Source organism: Amblyraja radiata, chromosome 13 (genome assembly GCF_010909765.2).
Source record: "Amblyraja radiata isolate CabotCenter1 chromosome 13, sAmbRad1.1.pri, whole genome shotgun sequence".
Taxonomy (NCBI): Eukaryota; Metazoa; Chordata; class Chondrichthyes; order Rajiformes; family Rajidae; genus Amblyraja; species Amblyraja radiata.
This window is the reverse complement of record NC_045968.1, coordinates 18,960,603-18,981,737: the sequence shown is the minus strand read 5'-3', so window position 1 is coordinate 18,981,737 and position 21,135 is coordinate 18,960,603. Positions and strand designations below refer to the sequence as shown.

Here is a 21,135-nt window from a genome sequence, read left to right as displayed (position 1 = left end):
GAGGATGTTTCCACTCGAGGGAGAGTTTAGGACCAGAAGCAATAGCCTCAGAATTAAAGGACGTATTTTTTGGAAAGGAGATGAGGAAGAATTTTGATAGTCAGAGGGTAGTGAATCTATGGAATTCAGTGCCACAGATGACTGTGAAGGCCAAGTCATTGGATATTTTGAAGGTGCAGATTGACAGATTATTGATCAGAATGGTGTTGAGAAATAGATGGTTAATAGATCAGCCAATTCTGCTCCTCTGGCTTATAAAGGTCCGAGTAAATTAAAGTTTGCCAAAAGTAACAACGACATTCTGTCACATAATATTGCTTCTATGGCAATGTGTGGATGAAAATTAATTTAACTTTTCAATAATTTTCACAGAGAGTGATATGTCTATGTACCGAGCTACCCGGGGAAGTGGAAGTGGTTGATCTTCATTGCAGGTTTTTGAAGTTTGCTATTGGGAAGTGATTCACATTTGGGAGCAGTTTGCGCCCCCAGGCTTGCGAACGATACAACAGGAGAGACGGTGAGTGGGGACAGAAGTGGGTGCCTGATCAGTATCGGGAATCTTGCTGGATATACGGCGCAGACTGCACTACATGGAAGGTGTTAGGAATCCAGTTGCCTTCCCTCGGGAGTCACCTGTGACTTCCTTAATGAAGCGACCAATTCTCCTGTGCGCATGCACTGCTGTTTGGACCCGTCCAGTTTTTTTCCTCTCTCCGCCAGCTGGCTGGCTTCTGGGTGTGTGTGGATGAAGAAGAGAGATCGGAGCTTGGTACCACCGGTTTACAGCATCTTCCCCGGGTGCTTTCTGCTCAGGTAACTTGCGCTCTCCCTCTTCAAGGGGAGCGGAGTGGTGGTCGTCGTGGTGTGGGGTGGGGGCAGTCTGGGTGTCACCACCGCTTGTGCGGACAGAGGTCGGGAGGTGCAGATGGGCTCCTCGGGTTGTGCCAGCCGCCTGCTTCCAGTTAACGCTGCAACCCGGGGCGAGGGAAAGGCAAGCGGCGCCCCAGCCCACTGTGGCGGAGACAGCCTCTGATGGGGCTCCCGGTCAACCCGCATTCACTGATCTAAAAGGGGCAAACGTATATCTCTTGTGGTGTGTGGCACTTGCCTTGCTTGTTGTATACCATGCAATAATGCTTGCTGTTTCTTAATGCCATCGTTATAACTGCTCGGTCGGTCACTTTGCTTATATCCATTCCATCGGTACCAGCTCGGCGAATAAACTCTGATTCGCGTGATATTTATTGGTCGGTAACGGGAAAGGAAGGTGGGATTAGTTGCATTTGGAGGTTGAGAGGGGGAATGCGCCGGGTTGGTGCAGGGACAGTGCAGGACCCGTGAGCTGTGAGCGGTTCCTCCCGGAATCTGAGCTTCGCTGGTCGGGGCGGTTGCAAAACGCAAAGAGTGATTTTTTTAAACATTGAACTGAATGAAACCTGCTCGCGTTTCTGTTCGCTTTGACGTATCTGCCTTCATTTGGACCATAGAAGGAGACTCGTGTCAGCGTGATGCACATTTGTAGCCGGAGAACGGAGCCAGGTTTCCATTCAAGATTCTGGGATCTTGCCGTTTATATTTAAAGGTGAGTTTTCACATATTTAAAGCCTGTATTTATACACACATGCCATTTGTTTTAACGGAAAATAATTGTCACTACTGACAGGTTTTTTTTTAACGATGTAGTAAGTGTTCTCATTAGGGACTGATTTTTTCTGGTATCTTTAACAATACCTGCAAACCCCTCGCCTATCTCGTAATTCGGGTTTTCTAAACGATTCTCCAGAGCATAGAATTAAATGTATCAATGATTGCTCGCGCCGACCTATACTTGCACATGCACGGTCGGATGAAATATATACAGTGGTGTCTCGCAGAGGATTCGCTAAAACTATCTTGTTATTTTAAGCATTTTCCATCTAACGAGTTTTTAATATAGTCGGCACGGATGCAGGTTATTCTTCCGTACGCGTATTGATAGCGCGCTAGCCAACAAACTGTGCTGCTGCCCCTTCGTGGTGTGGCCGTGTTAATACAGTGTAACACTAATTAGTTGTTGTTCACATGAAGGCAGTCTATCTAATGTATATCTTCTGTTTTTCTAATGCTGTGTATCGGAAGGAACTGCAGATGCTGGTTTAAACCGAAGACAGACACAAAAAGCTGGAGTAACTCAGCGGAACATCTCTGGTGAATATGGAATATGGAATAGAAACGGAAAACGTCACCTACTCCAGCTTTTCTCCAGAGATGTTGTCTGAGCCGCGGAGTTACTCCAGCTTTTTGTGTCGGTCTTCTTTCTAATGCTGTTATATACGTAGCAGAGAGTGGGGGGTTGGCGGGGGCTGAGGTCCATCGCTGTATTAAGTGTGGTCTGCATCAGGTAAAAATGCCCTGGTCTTAAACACCCTGCATAAACCCGGAGGTGTGGGAATGCGAAATCGTGGATGCGGGAAATCTGGGGGGGGGGGGGCAAGGGAAACTGGAATGCGAGAAATACTAGACACAGCAGAGGGTCTCTGTAGGAGACCAGGTCCATCGATTGTTCAGTTCTGAAGAAATGTTACCCCCCCCCCCTTCCCCTCCAATTGTGGTAAGTTTAACGTGTTCGAGAATTTGCAGCCGATAGGTTCAAAGAATGCACACACATCCTAGCAGTGAATACATGTCATGCGAAAATGAGTTATTCGCGGGCTGCTCTCCAAATCACTGGGTCAATAATGCAAATAGACACAAAAAAGCTGGAGTAACTCAGCGGAACAGGGAGTAACTCAGCGGAACAGGCAGCATCTCTGGAGAGAAGGTATGGGCGACGTATCGGGTCGAGACCCTTCTTCAGATAATGCATCTGAAAGCAAAGGCTAAAGTCGCCACATCAGGCTAACCAGATACTCTTCTGTAGAGACACAGATTCTGTTCACGTAATAATCGTTTCCTTGCGTGAGATGAAGGGAATTACGATTTTTGTTGATGTGCTTTTGACAGCAATGATTTGCTTGAACGAAAATAGTACTGGAGGAACTCGGCATATGTGGAGGTAATGGACAGGTGCGGCACGGTGGCGCAGCGGCAGAGTTGCTGCGCTGCCTTTATACAGATGGTGAAGTAAGTGACAAAGCTGAGAGATGAAATGGAGACCATGGGATGTTAGCTTAGGTGAGGAGAAGAGGAGTGAAATGCAGAACCAGAGGGGGGATATGGATGGAAGGGCATAGGGAAGAGGGGAAAGATGAAGGATATAAGAGAAAAGGAGGGATTTGGGGAAGGGAGATGAGTGTTCAACGGAGGGATGACTGGGTGATGTTGGGAGAAATGAGGGGCAGTGGACAGGAAAGAGCTGGGTGGGTGGGCCGATTAAGAGGCATATAACTTGAAATTGGATAATTCAATGTCCATACTGTTGGGTTATAAGCTGCCCAAGCAGAATATGAGGTGGTGCTCCACCAGTTTGTATGAGGCGTCTCTCTTGCAATGGAGGAGTCCGAGGACAGAAAGGCCAGTCTGTGGATTGGGAGGGGTAGTTAAAATGGTTAGTGAACCCGGGAGATCTAGCAGGCCTTGGCACATAGGGTGTGAGTATTTGCCTACGCTACACTTTGTAATTTTCTTGAAATCATGTTTGCATCTCTTATAGACAATAGGTGCAGGAGTAGGCCATTCGGCCCTTCGAGCCAGCACCGCCATTCAATGTGATCATGGCTGATCATCCCCAATCAGTACCCCGTTCCTGCCTTCTCCCCATATCCCCTGACTCTGCTATCGTTAAGAGCCCTATCTAGCTCTCTCTTGAAAGTATCCAGAGAACCGGCCTCCACCGGCCTCCACCGGCCTCCACTGAGGCAGAGCATTCCACAGACATCTCACTAATTGTGGAACCTAAATGGCAATCCATCATCCTTTATTGGTTTTAAAGCATTGGCTTTTAAAAGAAAAATTAATTGAATCTTAATTACTAAAGCAATTAAAAAAATAAGTGGATGCTTTCCAGGAATAATGCAAAATACTTTGTGAAAATCTTTTTTGAGAATATGTTTTATTTTTGACATTGCTAGACAAAATAATGCTTTAAGATAAATTGCCCTGCTTGGATTTATGAGATTGAGCAGAGAAATGACATGCTAGAAACACCATAAGTTTGGAAATGTTGTTAAATTCAGAAACTAAACATGTTTCACTGTAGTACTTCCTGCAAAGCAAAACAAAGTGTCACAAATCGATCAATTCAAGTCAAATAATTGATTCCACTGCTTAAAACAAGTCTGCAAATAACAAAGAATTTCATCTCTTGGAGGTCTCCACAGTTAGTTTGGAACTGCTCTTCAAATGAATACACAAATTCTCCTAAAACAGGACATGAATCAGAATTCAGAAACTATGTCTTGACAGCTAGGGAAGTGAGGGAGAACATCTTGTTGCAGTTATATCTAAAACTCTTTCCACATGGACTGAAAGGATTTGATTTTGATGCCAATGTCAAAGACAAGTTGTCCCTTTCCATGCAGTTGACAATTCAGAACATTGAGATGGACAGCCAGATCAGGAAGTGACACAAAGCCAACACAAAGTAACACAAAGTAATCCTCCAAAAGTCCCAGTGATATTTCTTCAGCCTTCAAAAAAAAACCGTTGCTCTTTGGCACTAGACCTACAAACTTTATTAAAGCTTAACATTAGCTGAACATCTTGCATTTATATGGAAAACCAAATCACTCTCTACTGAGCATTCATCTTATTCTAAAAGCATTTACAAGTGACAGTCATTGTGTCCATTTGATTTTTTGAAGTTGACGATGGAGTCACATGCTCAAAGCCAAGCAGGCTGATGATGTACTGGAGACTGGGTAATGTCCTCCACATAATCATCCAGTTAATGCTTGAAATTTCGTAAATTCTGTTATTTTCTAACTGATTTTGCCACACCATTTCCAAAGGTTCAATTTTATAATGTTTTATAAAATAAAGTCAACACTTGTTCGTGAAATAATGCTTGTTGCTTGCTTGATAATAATGCTTGCTTGTTCGTGAAATAATGCTTGTTGCTTGCTTGATAATAATGCTTGCTTGTTCGTGAAATAATGCCTTTGCGTTAGTTCTTTGTGACCCTTAGAGTCAATTATCACAATAAATACTGTCACCTGACATGTATACTTATCAGCCATTTAGTTTCATCACATGCCCAGTAATGTGTGTGATATTTTTGAAATATATTCGGCATTGATCACATTATTGAACAGTCACACGGACATTTTTCAAGTTTAAAACATTAGAAGAACATGACATTTTGCATGGATAGACACCAAATGCTGGAGTATGGAGCAGGTCAGACAGCATCTCTGGATAAAATGGATGGGTGACGTTTTGGGTCAGGACTCTTCTTTAGACTGAAAGGAGTGAGGGGGGGGGAGGGGTGAAGATTTGAGGGCAAGAAAAGACCAGGACCAGTCAGGGCAGTGCTTCCATACCTCAAAATATTTTTTTCCTTAAATAGAATCCCAAATTACCTGGAATTTGATGGTATTTCCTGAAATGTTCAAAAATGCTTCCTGCGTGGTATTTGTTGTTTTTTTTTCGCGTGCACACGTTAACAACACAAAGAAGAAAAAGGCAAAACAGATCTATGTAACTACACCGTATCTGCCTGCTTCTGTTACTCACATACAGTGTTATGCAAGGCAGCTTTCGTGGCCTCCAACATCGTTCGTTGTCTTCATTTTTTCAACCAGCTCTCATGTGTCTCAGTCTCTGCGCTCCCCGTCTCTCCCTCCCCCTTTCCCTCCCTCTCTCCCTCTTCCTCCCTCCCTCCCACCCTCTCCCTCCGTCATTCCCTCCCTCTCTCTCCCTCCCTCCCTCCCTCCCTCCCTCCCTCCCTCCCTCCCTCCCTCCCTCCCTCCCTCCTCCCTCTCTCTCTCTCTCTTCTTCCTTTTTCCCCTCCCTCCCTCTCTTATTCCCTCCTCCCACCCTCTCTCCCTCCCTCTCATGCTCCCCCTCCCTCTCTCCCTCCTTCTCCCTCTCTCTCTCTCCCTCTCCCTCTCTCTCTCTCTCTCCCTCCTCTCCATCCCCTCTCCCTCTCTCCACCCTTCTCCCTCTCCCTCTTGGCCCCTTGAGCCCACCCACTTCTGTAAAATCAAGGCAAATCCCAATGTAACTGCAATTCCACCGCCCATTGGTAATCTTTCACCATTAGGCTTACCACTGCCTGAAAAATTCTACCACTGCCTGAAAAATAATCAAAGGCTCAACTTCCACTGAAAAAGAAAATTCCAATGAATGATTGTTATGCGAGAATTTTTCAGAATAGTCTGTGACCCATAGCGCTGTGGCCATAGCGCTATGTTTAAAGCCCATAGCGCTGCAGCTGGTAGCGCTATATTTAGAACCCATAGCACTACAGCCGACAACTCTTTGTTTAAATTCCCACACGTTAAACTGACAGTGCTCTGTTTAACCCTGTGATCGCCAAACCGGCAGTGCCCTGTGTATTACCTTTACACCACTTCGCGGGCCGGATGCTAATATTTCCCGAAATTATTCAATTTCCCTAAAATTACCCGAAGACAACCAGAATTCCATGAATTTCGGGTAATTTCCTTCAAAGTGGAAACACTGAGTCAGGGCCATCCACAATTGACTTCAGGCAGGGCATTGTTGGCTAAGGAAGGTGTGATCTCAAGAGAAACAATGTGGAGAACTGGAACTGGTAAAACGACTAGGGAGGTAGAAGGGGCCAAAGAGGCAGGGTGGAGGGAAGGGGAGTATAAGATGAAGTTACTTAAAATTAGAGAATTCAATGTTCATACTGCTGGGTTGTGAGCTTGCTATTTTACAAATTCTCGATTGTGAACAGCTACAGTAAAATGGCTTGGGAATTATCTAGGGGTTCATGAAACTCCATGGCAATTTCAGTTTCTGCACCATATCAAAGACCCTTTTTTCAGGATGAGGAACTATTGTGTGAGACCTGAGTTTTATTTTAATTGTTTCTTTTGAATCTCTCCTGCAACCGTGATTCCAAAATATCAGACAGCTATCATTGTAATTGTTCTTCATTCTCCTACTCTAACCTCTCTCCCCAGGCTTTAATTCTATCTCAATACAGCTCAATGTAACTTTGAGAAATAGCTCTTTCTTCAAATAGACCGATCACAGACAGTTAACCTAAATACAAAGTTCAAATAATGATTCAGCTATTCTCACTCACACCGGTTCGACAATTTTTTTTTTAACCTTTTCTTTTTCCTATTTTGCTTTGCATCATCATTCTTGTCGCTAAATCTCTTCTCCTTTCCCCAAATATTTACCTCTCTTTCCATCCCTCAACCCTTCCTCTGCATCTTTATCTCAGAAGTTTTTCATTTCTGCTGAAAAGATCATTGGTATGCAACACAACCTTTTTCATTCCGACCGCTGAATATTTCCCATATTTTCTGCTTTTATTTCAAATTTCCGGTACGTCCAGTATTTAGTGTTTTGGAAAAGCTTTAAATAGGCATTTTGAAGCTCTATGCGTTTTTTGATATATTCTAAACTATCATTGATTAAAGTGTGGGCTGAGTCAATTCATGGAACGATTTAAAATTAAATAAAAGTTTTTACATATAGGATGTCGAGACTTGCAAATGCGCCATTCATACATATGTATAAACTGAAGTTGCTTTGCCATGAATGATGCAAAAAGTAAAGGTTTAACTTCTGTGAAATTTAATGCAGGGCAGATATTCTGCAGCAGGGAAATGGCAGCTTCAACGCCAAAATCAACGTGCCCCTCGAAAAAGAGAGTGAAAATCCACCCAAACACCGTGACTGTGAAATACACTGCACATTATCCACAACCTGAGGACGAGGGCTTTGAAGAGACCTATCACGATACAGAAAACTACATGGAAGACAATCCCAAAAAAAGACTCCTGAGTGACACAAAAAGGCGAGGAAGATCATTCTTTGGGACAATTAATGTTCGTCAGAGTTCATCAGATGAACAGAAAGATAAAGGCATAGTACAGCCGACAGAAAATGTTGGAGAGAGTGTGGCTTCTGCACCAAGAATAACGTGGGTGGCTCTGTTTGGGGCTGCCCTGGCCCATGGTTGTGTTGCATTGATTACTAGACTTGCAGCTGATCGGTCCAAAGTGCCATCTCTTGAACTCCTGTTCATTCGTTCTGTTCTTCAAGTCTTCGCTGTGGTGGTTGTCTGTTACGGCAGCGAGCATCCTCTTGGACCCAAAGGATACAGGATGCGTCTCTTTCTTTATGGGGTATGTAATGTCATTTCCATCACCTGTGCGTACACCTCCTTTTCAATTGTACCCCCAAGCAACGGGACCATTATGTGGAGAGCCACCACTACAGTCTTCAGTGCCATCCTAGCCTTCCTTTTGGTGGATGAACGGTTGGAGTACACTGATGTTGTAACAGTGATCTGCAGTGTATTTGGGCTTTGTCTAGTCATGATCCCTAATATCGTTGATGAAGATGAATCATTGGTGGGCAGATGGAAGGAAGCCTTTGGCTACACCATGACGGTAATGGCGGGGTTGACCACAGCTCTGGCCATGATCATTTACAGAGCTATTAAGGACAAGGTTAGTATGTGGACTGCCCTTTTCACCTTTGGATGGACAGGTACAGTGTGGGGTGTATCCACAATGTTTATCTTGCAAGAGCCTATTATACCACTGGATGGGGAAACCTGGGGATATCTATTAGGGATCTGTATTTGTTCTACGGTGGCTTTCTTAGGTGTATATTATGCATTGAATCGATTCCACCCAGCATTAGTTAGTACAGTTCAACACTTAGAAATTGTAGTGGCCATGATTCTCCAGTTACTGGTCCTCCACATGTTTCCAACTGTGTATGATCTTATCGGTGGATCAATAATCATCTTCAGTGTCTTTGCATTCACTGGTTACAAGCTTTATAGGGTTAATTGGAATAAGAGGCAGGATTACTTGGAGATAATAAATTCCCCCATCAAATGAATGTTGCTAATCTTGTGAATAATTGGATAATTAAATGGGATCAAGCTGCTTTATGAGTGTCAAACGTGCAATGTTCTTTGGTATTGTGTTGTCAGAGGATGGTCTACTGCTGTGATGTTCTCAATGTTGTATGGAATAAAATCTGCAACAGATAATACCAAGTGTTTGTATTTATTATTAATGATAAATAATTCACTGAGAGTTTTTTTTCCTTTTAATTGTCTTAGAACAGCGACCAAATTGCAGATATATTTCATAATCAAATGATATCAGATTAATCATAATTTGAAATCATGACATTTATTTTAACTTAGAAGTACCATAGGCACGACAAGTGCTTAGTTTATGAGTTTACTTAATGTTGCAATCCTATTTTTTTTTAATGTATGGAATAGGTGTGAAGAATCTGAAGGTAGAATCGATGTAGGATCTTTAATCTGTCGGCTTCTTGCAAACTGCAGCATAATTTTGGGGCATCGATGTTCCTGGGTGCAACAAATGACCCAAACCTAGCAAAGTGCATGTGATTTTCTTCACTAGCATTCCAGAATTTTAGTGCCCTTCCCGTTTTGTAATATCTTTGAGTAAGTTTGTGGTGCGGATGATTCATCGTTCGTGCCTACACCTGAATTTCTTCATGAATATCCGAGTTGCTCTATATGTTCTTCAATAGGCAAATAAACCGATAGAGTGATCAGCATAACTATAATAAATACTGTCCATCACATCAGAAGGCAAGAACTGCTGTACAAAATAGTAAAAAAAAACATTGATTGCAATTTGCCAGTAAATTGCCACTCACCAGAGACATGACTACATAGTTCTGGATAATATTTCATCACAAGACATCACCTCAATCAGTGCAGTACTACCTCAGCACTGGCCTGGAAAGTTAGCCTTGGTCTTTATGTTAGTCCCTGGATTGGATCTCAAACTCACACCCTTCTGATCTAAAGGGAAATGTACTATCACATGAGCTTCACCTGACATTGCAATGGTTCAGGCCATCTCATTCAATTGATGCCTGCCCATTCACATTCTGTGAAAGGTCACCTCATTATTTTGATGCAGGGTGTATTGCTGGTGTCCTGGAAGACATTTGGTTTGTCAACTAATCAACAAATCATCTAGATTGTTACAACTTATAGGTTCCACGATGTTTAGTTTGGGTATGTCGACTGCCTTTCAGTTGGAATAATGACTGTGGTTCAAAAGGACCTCATTGGGAAATACACACATTTTAATTTCTCTATTAGTTGGTTGTAGTCTGATGTCTTCTGAATGGAACAATTGCATCTTTCAACAAGATTTTCTGAAGCTATTAACAAGTATTTCTTCGCAAAGCTGCTCTTTCTATGTTTCTACCTGCTGCTTGTCAGGATTTAGGAAGTATCTGGTATCGAACATAGTAGTGAAAGTCAGCAAATTGTTCAATCAAATGGGTATCCCGGTTTTTGAGCAAAAGTCACTGGAAATAATCTGTAGTAATGTTATCTAATGCTGACCCAAGCTACTGAGGCACATTGTGGCATCCTCACTGACAACCTATCTGAGGTCATCAGGGGAATGAAATACACTTCAGGTGGATAATTCCATAAGAAATATCATCTAACAAATGTTGTTATTTATGGATATGATACTAGTGTTACATTACAGGGGTGGGCATACAATGACCTGGGTTATTGATGCAAAGACAAGACATGAATCCCACCGTAATCACGTGAATTAAAATTCAGTTAATTAATGAAAACAAAATAAGCATATATCTTGGCAACAGTGTCCTAAAAACTACAGGATAATTGTGAAACGATACGATTCACTAACGTACTTCAGTGAATTACATCTGTCATTGTTATCCAGCCTGGCCACCAATCTGGCTGATTGTTATCTGCCCTCTGAAACAGCCACTAAAGTTCATAGGACATTAGGAATGGAAAATAAATATTGGCTTTGTGCAGCATCAATCTCCTGTAAGTGAATGTTATAAATCTTGCACAAATGTATTCCCTGGCTACCTCCATAAAATGTTGGATTCAACATATTGTATGAGCTTCCATCATTCAATTACAATAGAAAGCTGATGACTCTCTCTGCTGGTAATATTGAATCATATTTTGCTAAATGATGACGACATTGATTTATTTTACATTTGTGTGCTAGTTATTCTGACAATATACCAAATAATTAATTTTTTAAAGAAATCCAGTTGATTGTTGGTAACTGTGGTCATAACAGCAATGACGTTATTTTCAAATAAATGGAATTTAAGGCAAAGAAAATAAGTTTTAATCAAAGAAGTTAAGTCCTCCATGATGATTTCCTAATGTTGACAGTTGTAGATGTACTGTAGCTCAGTACATCATACCGACCATGCTTCCCACCTTCGACTCAATCTGCACTTCATACTGCTGCAGAAAGGCAACTAATATAAGACATGTCACATCTTGGGCATCCCTGATTCTATCCGGTAAAAGGTACAAAGTTTTTAAAGAATGCACCACTATATTCAGGAACTGCTTCTTCCCCTCTGTGATCAGGCTTCTGGTCCTTCCATAAGCTAAGATACTCTCTGATTCACCTCTACCCCATTGTGGACATTGGACTTTGTCTATGGAACTGATGTGTTACAAGCACAACAATGTTGAGAAATATACTCTGCATCTTCCCCTTTACTCTATCTATTTTACTTGAATTGGCTTGATTGTTTACGTATTGTATATTTGATCTGTTTGGATAGCATGCAAACCAAAGCTTTTCACTGTACCTCAGTACATGTGACAATATAAACCTAATCCTAAATGTAAAAAAATAGTGAAAACTGTGAACATATTCTCTTGCTGCCTCATGAGTTTATCCTGTTAGTAGCTGAACAGCTGCACTGAACAGACCAGAGGAGTATCAATCTTGCACACAGACCTCTGGATTAGCTGATATCAATTGTAGTTGACTAATTAGGCCGTTAGAATTAGACTTGGCGGCCTTTAGTTAGAGATAGGAAAATCGACTGCCGTTTCTGTTCTTGAATAAAAGTGTGTACATGTGGATATTCTGTAAGAGCTTTTAGTGTGTGATGCTTTCTTCAGATGGAAACAAATCAATCTACTCTGTTGAGGTACCCATGTAAGCTTGGCTTAATTAATTCCTGATGGAAAGATGAGATGAAATTGAATACATTAAACTTTCCTATGCTACTGTACCACTGCACAGAAACTGGATGCCCTCGTGATGTGGTCGGATCAGCCACCTACTCTGTTGTTTTACAGGTAAAACATGACCACTTGATTTTTGAGAGCGTTTTTGCTACATATATATAGTGTGAGTGTATATAAATGTGTGTGTGTATGTATTTATATCAAACTGTGTGCATGTGTCTTTCTCAGAAAATTATACAGTTGTTAGGATGAGGGGAGGAGAACAGTTGAGGAAATGTCTGATCTTCACCAGTTTGTAAATAAACAAATGTAGATCATAATACCAAGCACAATACTGTGAAGACTCCAAGCATTGGACTCCATGTTATTCATTATACTTTCTGGTGATTTAACACAATTATCCATGTACACATAGTTATCATGTAATAAGTGCACTGATGCATAAACATTGCATCTGTTTAAAACAACAACATTTATCTGTGTAAAACATTTCTTGTAGCTTATTTTTCTAATGTGAACTTGGTGATAAACTTCAAATTGTTTCATTCTGTATTCATTGCAATTAGTCAAAAGCAATGATGAAAATAACTGATGTTGTTCCAGAATTTGTCTTCATTTGTGATTACATTGGATTTCTCATCTGCATTTAACCAACATAACATTGCAAAGGCATAACATATTATACCACACATGAAATATATGGATTATCATGCATTCAGAATCAAATGCTTTCCTTATTTCAGCTTAGATTAAATGGGATAATTTGAATGCAACGCTTTTCTCTAAGAACAAGTACAGCAATCAATTCCTTGCTTATACTCATATGACAGGTCTCCTCTGGATTTTGTTTTGGTTTATGTCAGCAAAGTCCTGGATATTTTTTGAACCTTTTTATTTCCTACCATACTTCTAGCAAGAGTTAATGAAAAACTTCGAGACAAACAAAGGCTGGGCAAAAAAAATAACTCCCAAAATTTGACAGGGAAGATAAAATATTTAGTGACAAAGATCAGGGATGAATTGCTATCTTCTTTTATAAGATTGCTTTACAATTATGAAATTCAATAACCTGAGATTTAATGAATTGATCTAAAAAAATGTCCCGAACAATTTTTTTAGATGACTCTGGAGAGGTATTAAATTGGTGAGGTATGTACTTTTATTCATGAGAAAAATAAGATGCAGGTGGAAATTTGAAGCTCCAAAAGTGTGCGATCATCTTAAATGTTGTGTTTTTATTATAGTCTGGCAAGGGGTCTACACAGTTAATGACATTTCCAATGTGTATTTAGTTTTAGTTTAGATTTAGAGATACAGTGCAGAAACAGGCCACCAAGTCAGCACAGACCAACAATCACCTGTACATTGGTTCTATCCTACATACTATGGACAATTTGCAGGAGCCAATTAACCTACAATCCTTCTATGTCTTTGGAATGTGGGAGGAAACCAGAGCACCCGGAGAAAACCGATGTGGTCACAGGGTGAAAGTACAAACACCGTACAGATAGAAGATCAAACCTGGGTCTCTGGCGCTGTAAGGCTGCAATTCTACAGCTGCGCCACTGTGCTGCCTCATTTTTAAATAAATTCAACAAGGTTTGAGCCGTGAAGGTGGTACTTTTGTTGGATCCTATGCCGTGTCTGCTGATGGATAATCCCCCAGCCTGATTATAAAGGCTGGGTGATTGAATAAAATGGCATTAGGTTGGGAATGCCAAAATAAATCTAGCGCTGCTTCTGAATGCTATTAGTTTCTGTGGCAATGTATATTTCAGATATAAATGAGATCAGATTGCCTGTATAGCATAATAGCCACAGATTGTGCATTGTCAAGTTCAGCACATGAATTACAGTCATCAAAGAGAGGTGTCAGTTAGAAAATTGTTCTTACGGAATGGTATTTAGTACTCATTATCTTCAGGATTGATGGGGGGGGGGGGGGTGGTTTGGAGAAATTGATCTGAAAAATGGACAAATTTAAATTTAAATAACTTTGTTCAAGATTCTAAATAATCACTATTTAGTTATCCTAAACATGGGGAAGACTGCATAATTCCATCAATTTTTTTCGAGATGGAAATAATTTAAATACGTTATGTAATGATAATAAGTCATTTGAATAAATAGCACAGAGATTTTATATAACAATAGTTTGGAAAACCCTTAGTAATTTAATAATAAGATTGGTTTGATTGAGCCCTTTTCTACTTGTTTACCTTTCTGCTAATTCTATGATGTGAATTGGTTAGTGAGGTTCATAATTCACATTGCTTCTGACAGTCTTAGAAGATTATCTTTATATTTATAGTGCCCTTGGTAACGAACTGTAAAATGACAAGTTTAAATCCATCCCAAGGTGATAGAACTTCCATTTACAAAGCTCAAATCCGAGCCCTGAAGAAAACAGTAGTCTTGCAAAAGTTGAAAGCCTGTAAATTAACTCTCAAAATTCACTGGTTTGATTTTAACCCTGTTTTGATCAAGTTTTTTCTTTGTACACGGAATTAATCTTTTTTATTTAAAGCATGGAGACTATAAATTCATACCAAAGGCTTCGTGTCAAGTGTTAATATACGTACATCTGTTTTGGAGTTTAGCTTTTTGTCTATGTTCGCACCAACTCAGCAATCTGGACCAGATTCTGCCATCCAGCAATGTAAGTCATGGTGGCACAGTGGTAGAGTTGCTGCCTTACAGCGAATGCAGCGCCGGAGACATGGGTTCGATCCCGAGTACAGGTGCTGTCTGTACAGAGTTTGTACGTTCTCCCCATGACCTGTGTGGGTTTTCTCTGAGATCTTCGGTTTCCTCCCACACTCCAAAGGCTAAGACAGGTTAATTGGCTTGGTAAATGTAAAAATTGTCCCTAGTGGGTGTAGGATAGTGATAATGTGTGGGGATCGTTGGTCGGCACAGACCTGATGGGTCGAATGGCCTGTTTCCTCGCTGTATCTCTAAAAGTTCCTGATCAACTCGTCCCTTCCAACTCAAACCACCCCCCTCCCCAAGTACTTTCTCCTGCAACCGAAGGAGATGCAACACCTGTCCCTTTACTTCACACTTCGACTCCATCCGAGTACCCCGACAGTCTTTTCAGGTGAGGCAGAGGTTCACTTGCACTTACTCCATCCTCATCTACTGTATCCGCTGTTCCAGGTGTCAACTCCTGTACATCAGCGAGACCAAGCGCAGGGTCGGCGATTGTTTCGTTGAACACCTCCGCTCAGTCTGCCTTAACCAACCTGATCTCCCGGTTGCTCAGCACTTTAACTCCCTCTCCCATTCCCAATCTGCCCTTTCTGTCCTGGGCCTCCTCCATTGTCAGAGTGAGGCCCAGCGCAAATTGGAGGAACAGCACCTCATAATTCACTTGGGTAGTTTACACCCCAGCAGTATGAACATTGACTTCTCTAAATTCAAATAGCCTTTGCTTTCCCTCTCTCTCCATCCCCTCCCCCTTCCTAGTTCTCCCACTAGTCTTCCTGTCTCCGACTACATTCTATCTCTGTCCCGCCACTCCCCTGATATGAGTCTGAAGAAGGGTTTCAAACCGAAACGTCGCCCATTCCTTCTCTTCAGAGATGCTGCCTGTCCCGCTGAGTTACTCCAGCATTTTGTGTCTCCCCACCCAGAAAACAATTTTTGCCCTTGAGGGAATGGACGCTTCTTCGATTCATCAACAGAGTGAGGATGGTGGTTGCATAGAATATGAATTATGATGAGCAAACTACTCAGAAATGCACAGACAACACACATCATTTTTTTTTCTGAGAGAAGTGGAAAATCATGCAGTTCTTGTTTAACAACTGTTAAATCCTGATTAAGAAAAAAAACCTAACTGCAGCTGTTGCCTTTGAGGGATGGGTTAAAATTTATGTTGGGCAAAGGGATGAGGGAAATAACCGATCAGAAAAGATCTTCTATCAAAAGTAATTTTCTGTCCGGAATGGAAAATATCAGTATATTAAGTGATATTAGAGTATAATTCCACTAAGAATGAAAAGGCCATATACTGCATATTTCCAAGTTACTGTGCAATGTAACTCAGAGGGGAACATGCCGCTGCTGCTCTTTCCATGTGCTTGTGCTGTTTGTCATTTGCTGGACGATATAAAGGATCACAGTCTTTGCATGTATTTGCATGCAATTTCCAGACAAGCAAGAATGCCACATGTGTATTATTAATAATTGGCCCTTTCAAATTTGCTTAAACTCATTGGTTTGTCTTTACAAGTGCTTTCAGTGAGCTTGCCATGTTTATATCTGATTGTCATAACTATTACAACATGTACAATTTCCTACTTGAAGGGTGGTTTTAGCACTTATTTTTGAGACAAATCCAGGAGACCCGACGGTAAGGAACAACTGACCATGTTACACTATACTCTAATAGCCATTAATTGTACTGGAAAATTATACTGTTTAGCAGTTTGAATTTGAGAGCCAAAAGATTTCCTCCTTTACAATGTAATGAATCATCAATCAAATGTTCAATATGTTCATAGATTTGATCGGATTAATTTTAACATTCCTATTTAAAGAGAAAACTTGGCTCAAACATTTTAAATAGAAAATCAAAACTGGATAAAACTGATAAAAACATATTAACAGTAACAGAGAATGATGACCTTAATGTTTCCAAGCCATCATTTGGCATCATAATTCCCATTGATAATCCTCTGCCTTGAATGATTTGGTTCCTCTACAGGGCTTCTTAAAATCAGACCACCGTGAAAGCAGAAATCATCTCATCAATCTATGCTGACGATTTTTGAGATAGGTCTAATGCGTAACCATGGTATCATTGCACATTACAAAGTGGGAAATCTTTTAAATTATCTGCTGTAATCGTGAGATGTGTTTTTCATCAAGTGAATTACGTAGGTAGCTTACAATAATTATAAGATTATATTTGGGAAGATTTTTTAAGATAAACAAATATTTAAATTCTGATAGGAAAATGTGAACTGCTGAATAATAGTGCGAGATACTCTTGAAAATACTAAACCTCAAAGATTATACTCAAAGCAACCTCAAAGATTATACTCAAAGCAACCTCAAAGGTAGCTATGAAAGTAAGAAAAATGAAAGTTTACTGTAGAGAATACAGTATCACAATATAGAGAACTATATATACGCACGCATATAGTGAATAACTAGTTGGAAATGAAGATATTAGCATAGCTGGCATTGGTTCAAGCAGACAAGCAAAATAAATCTCTGAATCATTCTATAAATTCTGTTTGTTATAATTAACTAACAATGCCTTTGTGTATGCTGTTGTCTGGTAAATAAAGCTGAAACTATATCTATATACTATTAAAAGTCTTGTCTTGTTAGTCTGTCTGTCTGTGAGATCAAGGATCTATGCCAAAACGGCACACAATAGCGCGAAAATGTTTGCAGAATCTTACTCAGCTTTTTCCCATGGCCATTAGTATCAAGTTGCTTCACATTTGGAGTGTGTGTGTGTGTGTGTGTGTGTGTGTGTGTGTGTGTGTGTGTGTGTGTGTGTGTGTGTGTGTGTGTGTGTGTGTGTGTGTGTGTGTGTGTGTGTGTGTGTGTGTGTGTGTGTGTGTGTGTGTGTGTGTGTGTGTGTGTGTGTGTGTGTGTGTGTGTGTGTGTGGTCTGGAGTAATGTATGCACATGTCCACACATCGGAAATGTATTTGTAAATAGACGCCTAGCGGCTTTGGCTGCTGACGCCACAATAGCGCTGCAGTCTGCGCTGCGAGGAACGTCCCCCCGCGAGCTGCCGCCCTGCTCCCCTCCTCCCCACCCCCTCCCCCTCTTTCTCCCCCTCTCTCTCTCCCCCCCTCTCCCTTCCCCCCCCCTCTCTATCCCCCTTCTCTCTCTCCTCCTTCTCTCTCCCCCCTCTCTATGCGTCAGTGAATAGGGTGGGTATGGGGTAAATGGAGCCAATGAATAATATTAACATAATATCAAGGGGGGTGGTTAGTGTGTGTGGGGATAGTTTGTGTGTGTGTGTGTGTGGGAGGTGGTTAGTGCATGTGTGACGCTGCAGGCTGGCCACCCACCCCCCGCAACCGCGCGTTGAGGGGATGGGATCCGACGGGTCCCACTTGGTTTAGTGTTATTTAAACATTGTCTTTCATGGGGGAGTGCGAAAGGGGATAGGTGAGGGAGGGAGTGACTGAGGGTAGGGAAAAGGAGAGGGAGGGAGAGGTACAGAGAGCCAATGGGATCAGCAGCTTCAAGGGGAGTAAGGAGAGAGTGACATTTTTGCCCCCCCCCCCCCCACAAGTGGGAAGGATTGATTGGCTCATGGGAGCGCCGATGCCAACCCAAAAGTCAAGTGACTGAGGGTAGTAGTGAGTGACTGAGGGTTGTAGGGAGTGACTGAGGGTAGGGGAAAGGAGAGGGAGGGAGAGGTGAAGGAGGGAGGGGAGGATTGAGAGGAGAGAAGAGGGAGGGTGAAGAGGAGGGGGAGGGTGTGTTTGGGGGTGAGGGGAAATGAGCCGCGCCTGCGCATTTGGGGGCTATGAGTGGGTGGTGGAATATTGTGTTGGGCGAATGGGTTATGTTGGGGGGATGGGTGATGGGGGTGATTGTGTCCGGGGGGCGACTGTCTCCGGAGTGAGCGCCGATGCTGCGTTCGAGGACCAGCCCTCCCATGCGACGCTGCGCCCCCCCTCCCCCACATTGTGGGATGGGGCTCAACGGGTCCCACTTGGTCTCGTGACTACTAAAATTCACGTCAAAGATCAAAACTATTGTTATGCTTCTTAGATGCAGTTTGTTGTATTCTGTGCTAATTGCTTTTACAGATCTTATTATTAATTTATAAATTGGAAATAAATCTTTGCAAATGTCAATCTTTGATTTTTTTTCCATGTTAGATTTGGAATTCCGCGAGGTGATCACGAATTACTTTGGGCACTGAGACCGACTTGTACAAAAGGTTCTTCTCAACTGAAGAGAAAAATAAACAGATTTTGATCAGGCGATTCACTTTTTTTCCTAAATTCTGATGATTACTCATAGGACAACAGATGTGGAATAGGACATTGTAAATTTAGACATCATTATATTCCCACCACATTTCCTTTGTCCTACATTAAACCCTATTTCAGTTGTTTAATATCATGAGGCAATGTTGTGTTTAATTGATCTGTAAGATTATTCATCCACCACATCTCTACAGTTTAGCACTAACTTTCATTGTCTACAGGCAAACTCCCAACCCCAGCAGCACAGGAATGATTACATCTCAACGTATACATGTCCCTGCAATCTCCCAGTCTCCCTGTGAGTCATTCACGCTAGTTCCATTTCAAAGCAGTTAATCCACCCAGCTAAAAGTCTGCTCCATATATCAAGTGGCTCATCGGACATTCTACTTCCAAACAATCTCACATGAAGTTTGCAAATTACGAAGCTGGATGAAGATCTAAATCTAAGACTCATAAATTCTATTAAGGGCCTGTCCCACTTTCACGACCTAATTCACAACCTTTTTTACTCATGGGCATTTTTCATCAGGCTAGAAACACACCCCGACCTACTTGATGCCACGAGTACATATGACTAGCATCACAACCTACCTACGACCTACCTACGACCTCATGACGACCATGCTGCGAGTATGAGTCAAGGGCACACTCGGCAGAGGTCGTGAATTAGGTTGTGAAAGTTGGACAGTCCCGTTACCCTTCATGTTTCTAAAGGCAGGCTTACATCATGTACTTTAAAATATATAATGGCTAAGATAAAGATTGTTGTCATTTTCAGCCAAATGTATTTCCTTTGTCTATAAAGACCTTGTTTTGCATCCATTCCCCGTCTTTTCTGGGGTGGTTACATCAGTTTTGGTACTAGTCTTCACAAGTGGACACGGACAATAATTGCAAAGTTGCATTTCTTTGGGGAACACCATGGGGAGAGTCTAAAGCCAGGGATCCAACACATTGGTCTTGAAGGAGCATGTTTCCAACACGTATACAGCATGGAACATAATCAGAGGTAGTTCCAAGGTGCTTCAGAGAATGCGATTAAACGTAACTTCACATCAAGCCACACATGGAGAGGCCAGATACACCAGGATTTTTTTCGCTGGAACAAAGGAGGTTGCACGTTGACCCTAGCGAGGTTTCACCATTGATAGACACAAAAAGCTGAAGAAATGGGTGATGTTTCGGGTCGAGACCCTTCATGAGTCATAAGGGAAATGAGCAATATAGACGGTGATGTGGAGAGATAAAGAAAAATGAATGAAAGATATGCAAAAAAGTGACAATGATAAAGAAACAGGCCATTATTAGCTGTTTGTAGGGTGAAAACGAGAAGCTAGTGCAACTTGGGTGGGGGAGGGATAGAGAGAGAGGGAATGATGGGGCTACCTGAAGTGAGAGAAATCAATATTCATACCACTGGGCTGTAAGCTGCCCAAGCGAAATATGAGATGATGTTCCTCCAATTTGCATTTAGCCTCACTCTGACAATGGAGGAGACCGTGGACAGAAAGGTCTGTGTAGGAATGGGAAGGAGAATTAAAGTGTCCAGCAACCGGGATATCAGGTTGGTTCAGGTGGGCTGAGCGAAGGTGTTCCGCGAAATGATCGCCCAGTCTGCGTTTGGTCTCGCCGTTTGGTCGATCGCCGATCGAGTCAACATCTTGAACAACGGATACTGTAGATGAGGTTAGAGGAGGTGCAAGTGAACCTCTGCCTAACCTGAAAGGACAGTGGGGGCCCCTGGACAGAGTCGAGGAAGGAGGTATAGCAACAGGTGTTGCATCTTCTGTGGTTACAGGGGAAGGTACCTGGGGAAGGGGTGGTTTGGGTGGGAAGGGATGACTTAACCAGGGAGTTGCAGAGGGAATGGTCTCCGCGGAAGGTGGAAAGGGGTGGAGATGGGAAAATGTGGCTAGTGGTGGGATCCCCTTGGAGGTGGCGGAAATTGTGGTGGATTATGTGTTGTTATAAAACCATGATCATAACACCATGATTGGCTTAGATTAGGCAAATAGCCCCAGTCTTTTC

At 41.9% G+C, this 21,135-nt stretch overlaps 1 protein-coding gene and 1 long non-coding RNA gene across 4 annotated transcripts in view; both read left to right on the top strand.

Moving 5' to 3' along the window:
* Nucleotides 1-656: 656 nt before the first annotated feature.
* On the top strand, nucleotides 657-9,135 carry slc35g2 (solute carrier family 35 member G2). Of its 3 annotated transcripts, XM_033031382.1 has the most exons (3): nucleotides 659-816; nucleotides 1,491-1,585; nucleotides 7,708-9,135. In XM_033031382.1, the coding sequence occupies exon 3, from the start codon at nucleotides 7,731-7,733 to the stop codon at nucleotides 8,976-8,978; it is 1,248 nt and encodes a 415-aa protein (XP_032887273.1). In that variant the 5' UTR covers nucleotides 659-816; nucleotides 1,491-1,585; nucleotides 7,708-7,730; the 3' UTR covers nucleotides 8,979-9,135. The 3 variants fall into 3 exon arrangements, with proteins under 3 accessions (XP_032887274.1, XP_032887273.1, XP_032887275.1); XM_033031383.1 differs by lacking the exon at nucleotides 1,491-1,585 and having other exon boundaries at nucleotides 657-816; XM_033031384.1 differs by lacking the exon at nucleotides 659-816 and having other exon boundaries at nucleotides 1,097-1,585; nucleotides 7,713-9,135.
* LOC116979684 overlaps nucleotides 6,181-21,135 on the top strand; it is a 25,556-nt gene continuing 10,601 nt past the window's right edge. The window contains exons 1-2 of the long non-coding RNA XR_004413762.1: nucleotides 6,181-6,449; nucleotides 6,711-6,714. This is a non-coding gene — a long non-coding RNA (uncharacterized LOC116979684). The remainder of the gene's footprint in view (nucleotides 6,450-6,710; nucleotides 6,715-21,135) is intronic.

Bases quoted from the DNA above. Each gene is read 5' to 3' on its own strand.
- slc35g2 (XM_033031383.1), top strand. From the start codon at position 7,731: ATGGCAGCTTCAACGCCAAAATCAACGTGCCCCTCGAAAAAGAGAGTG.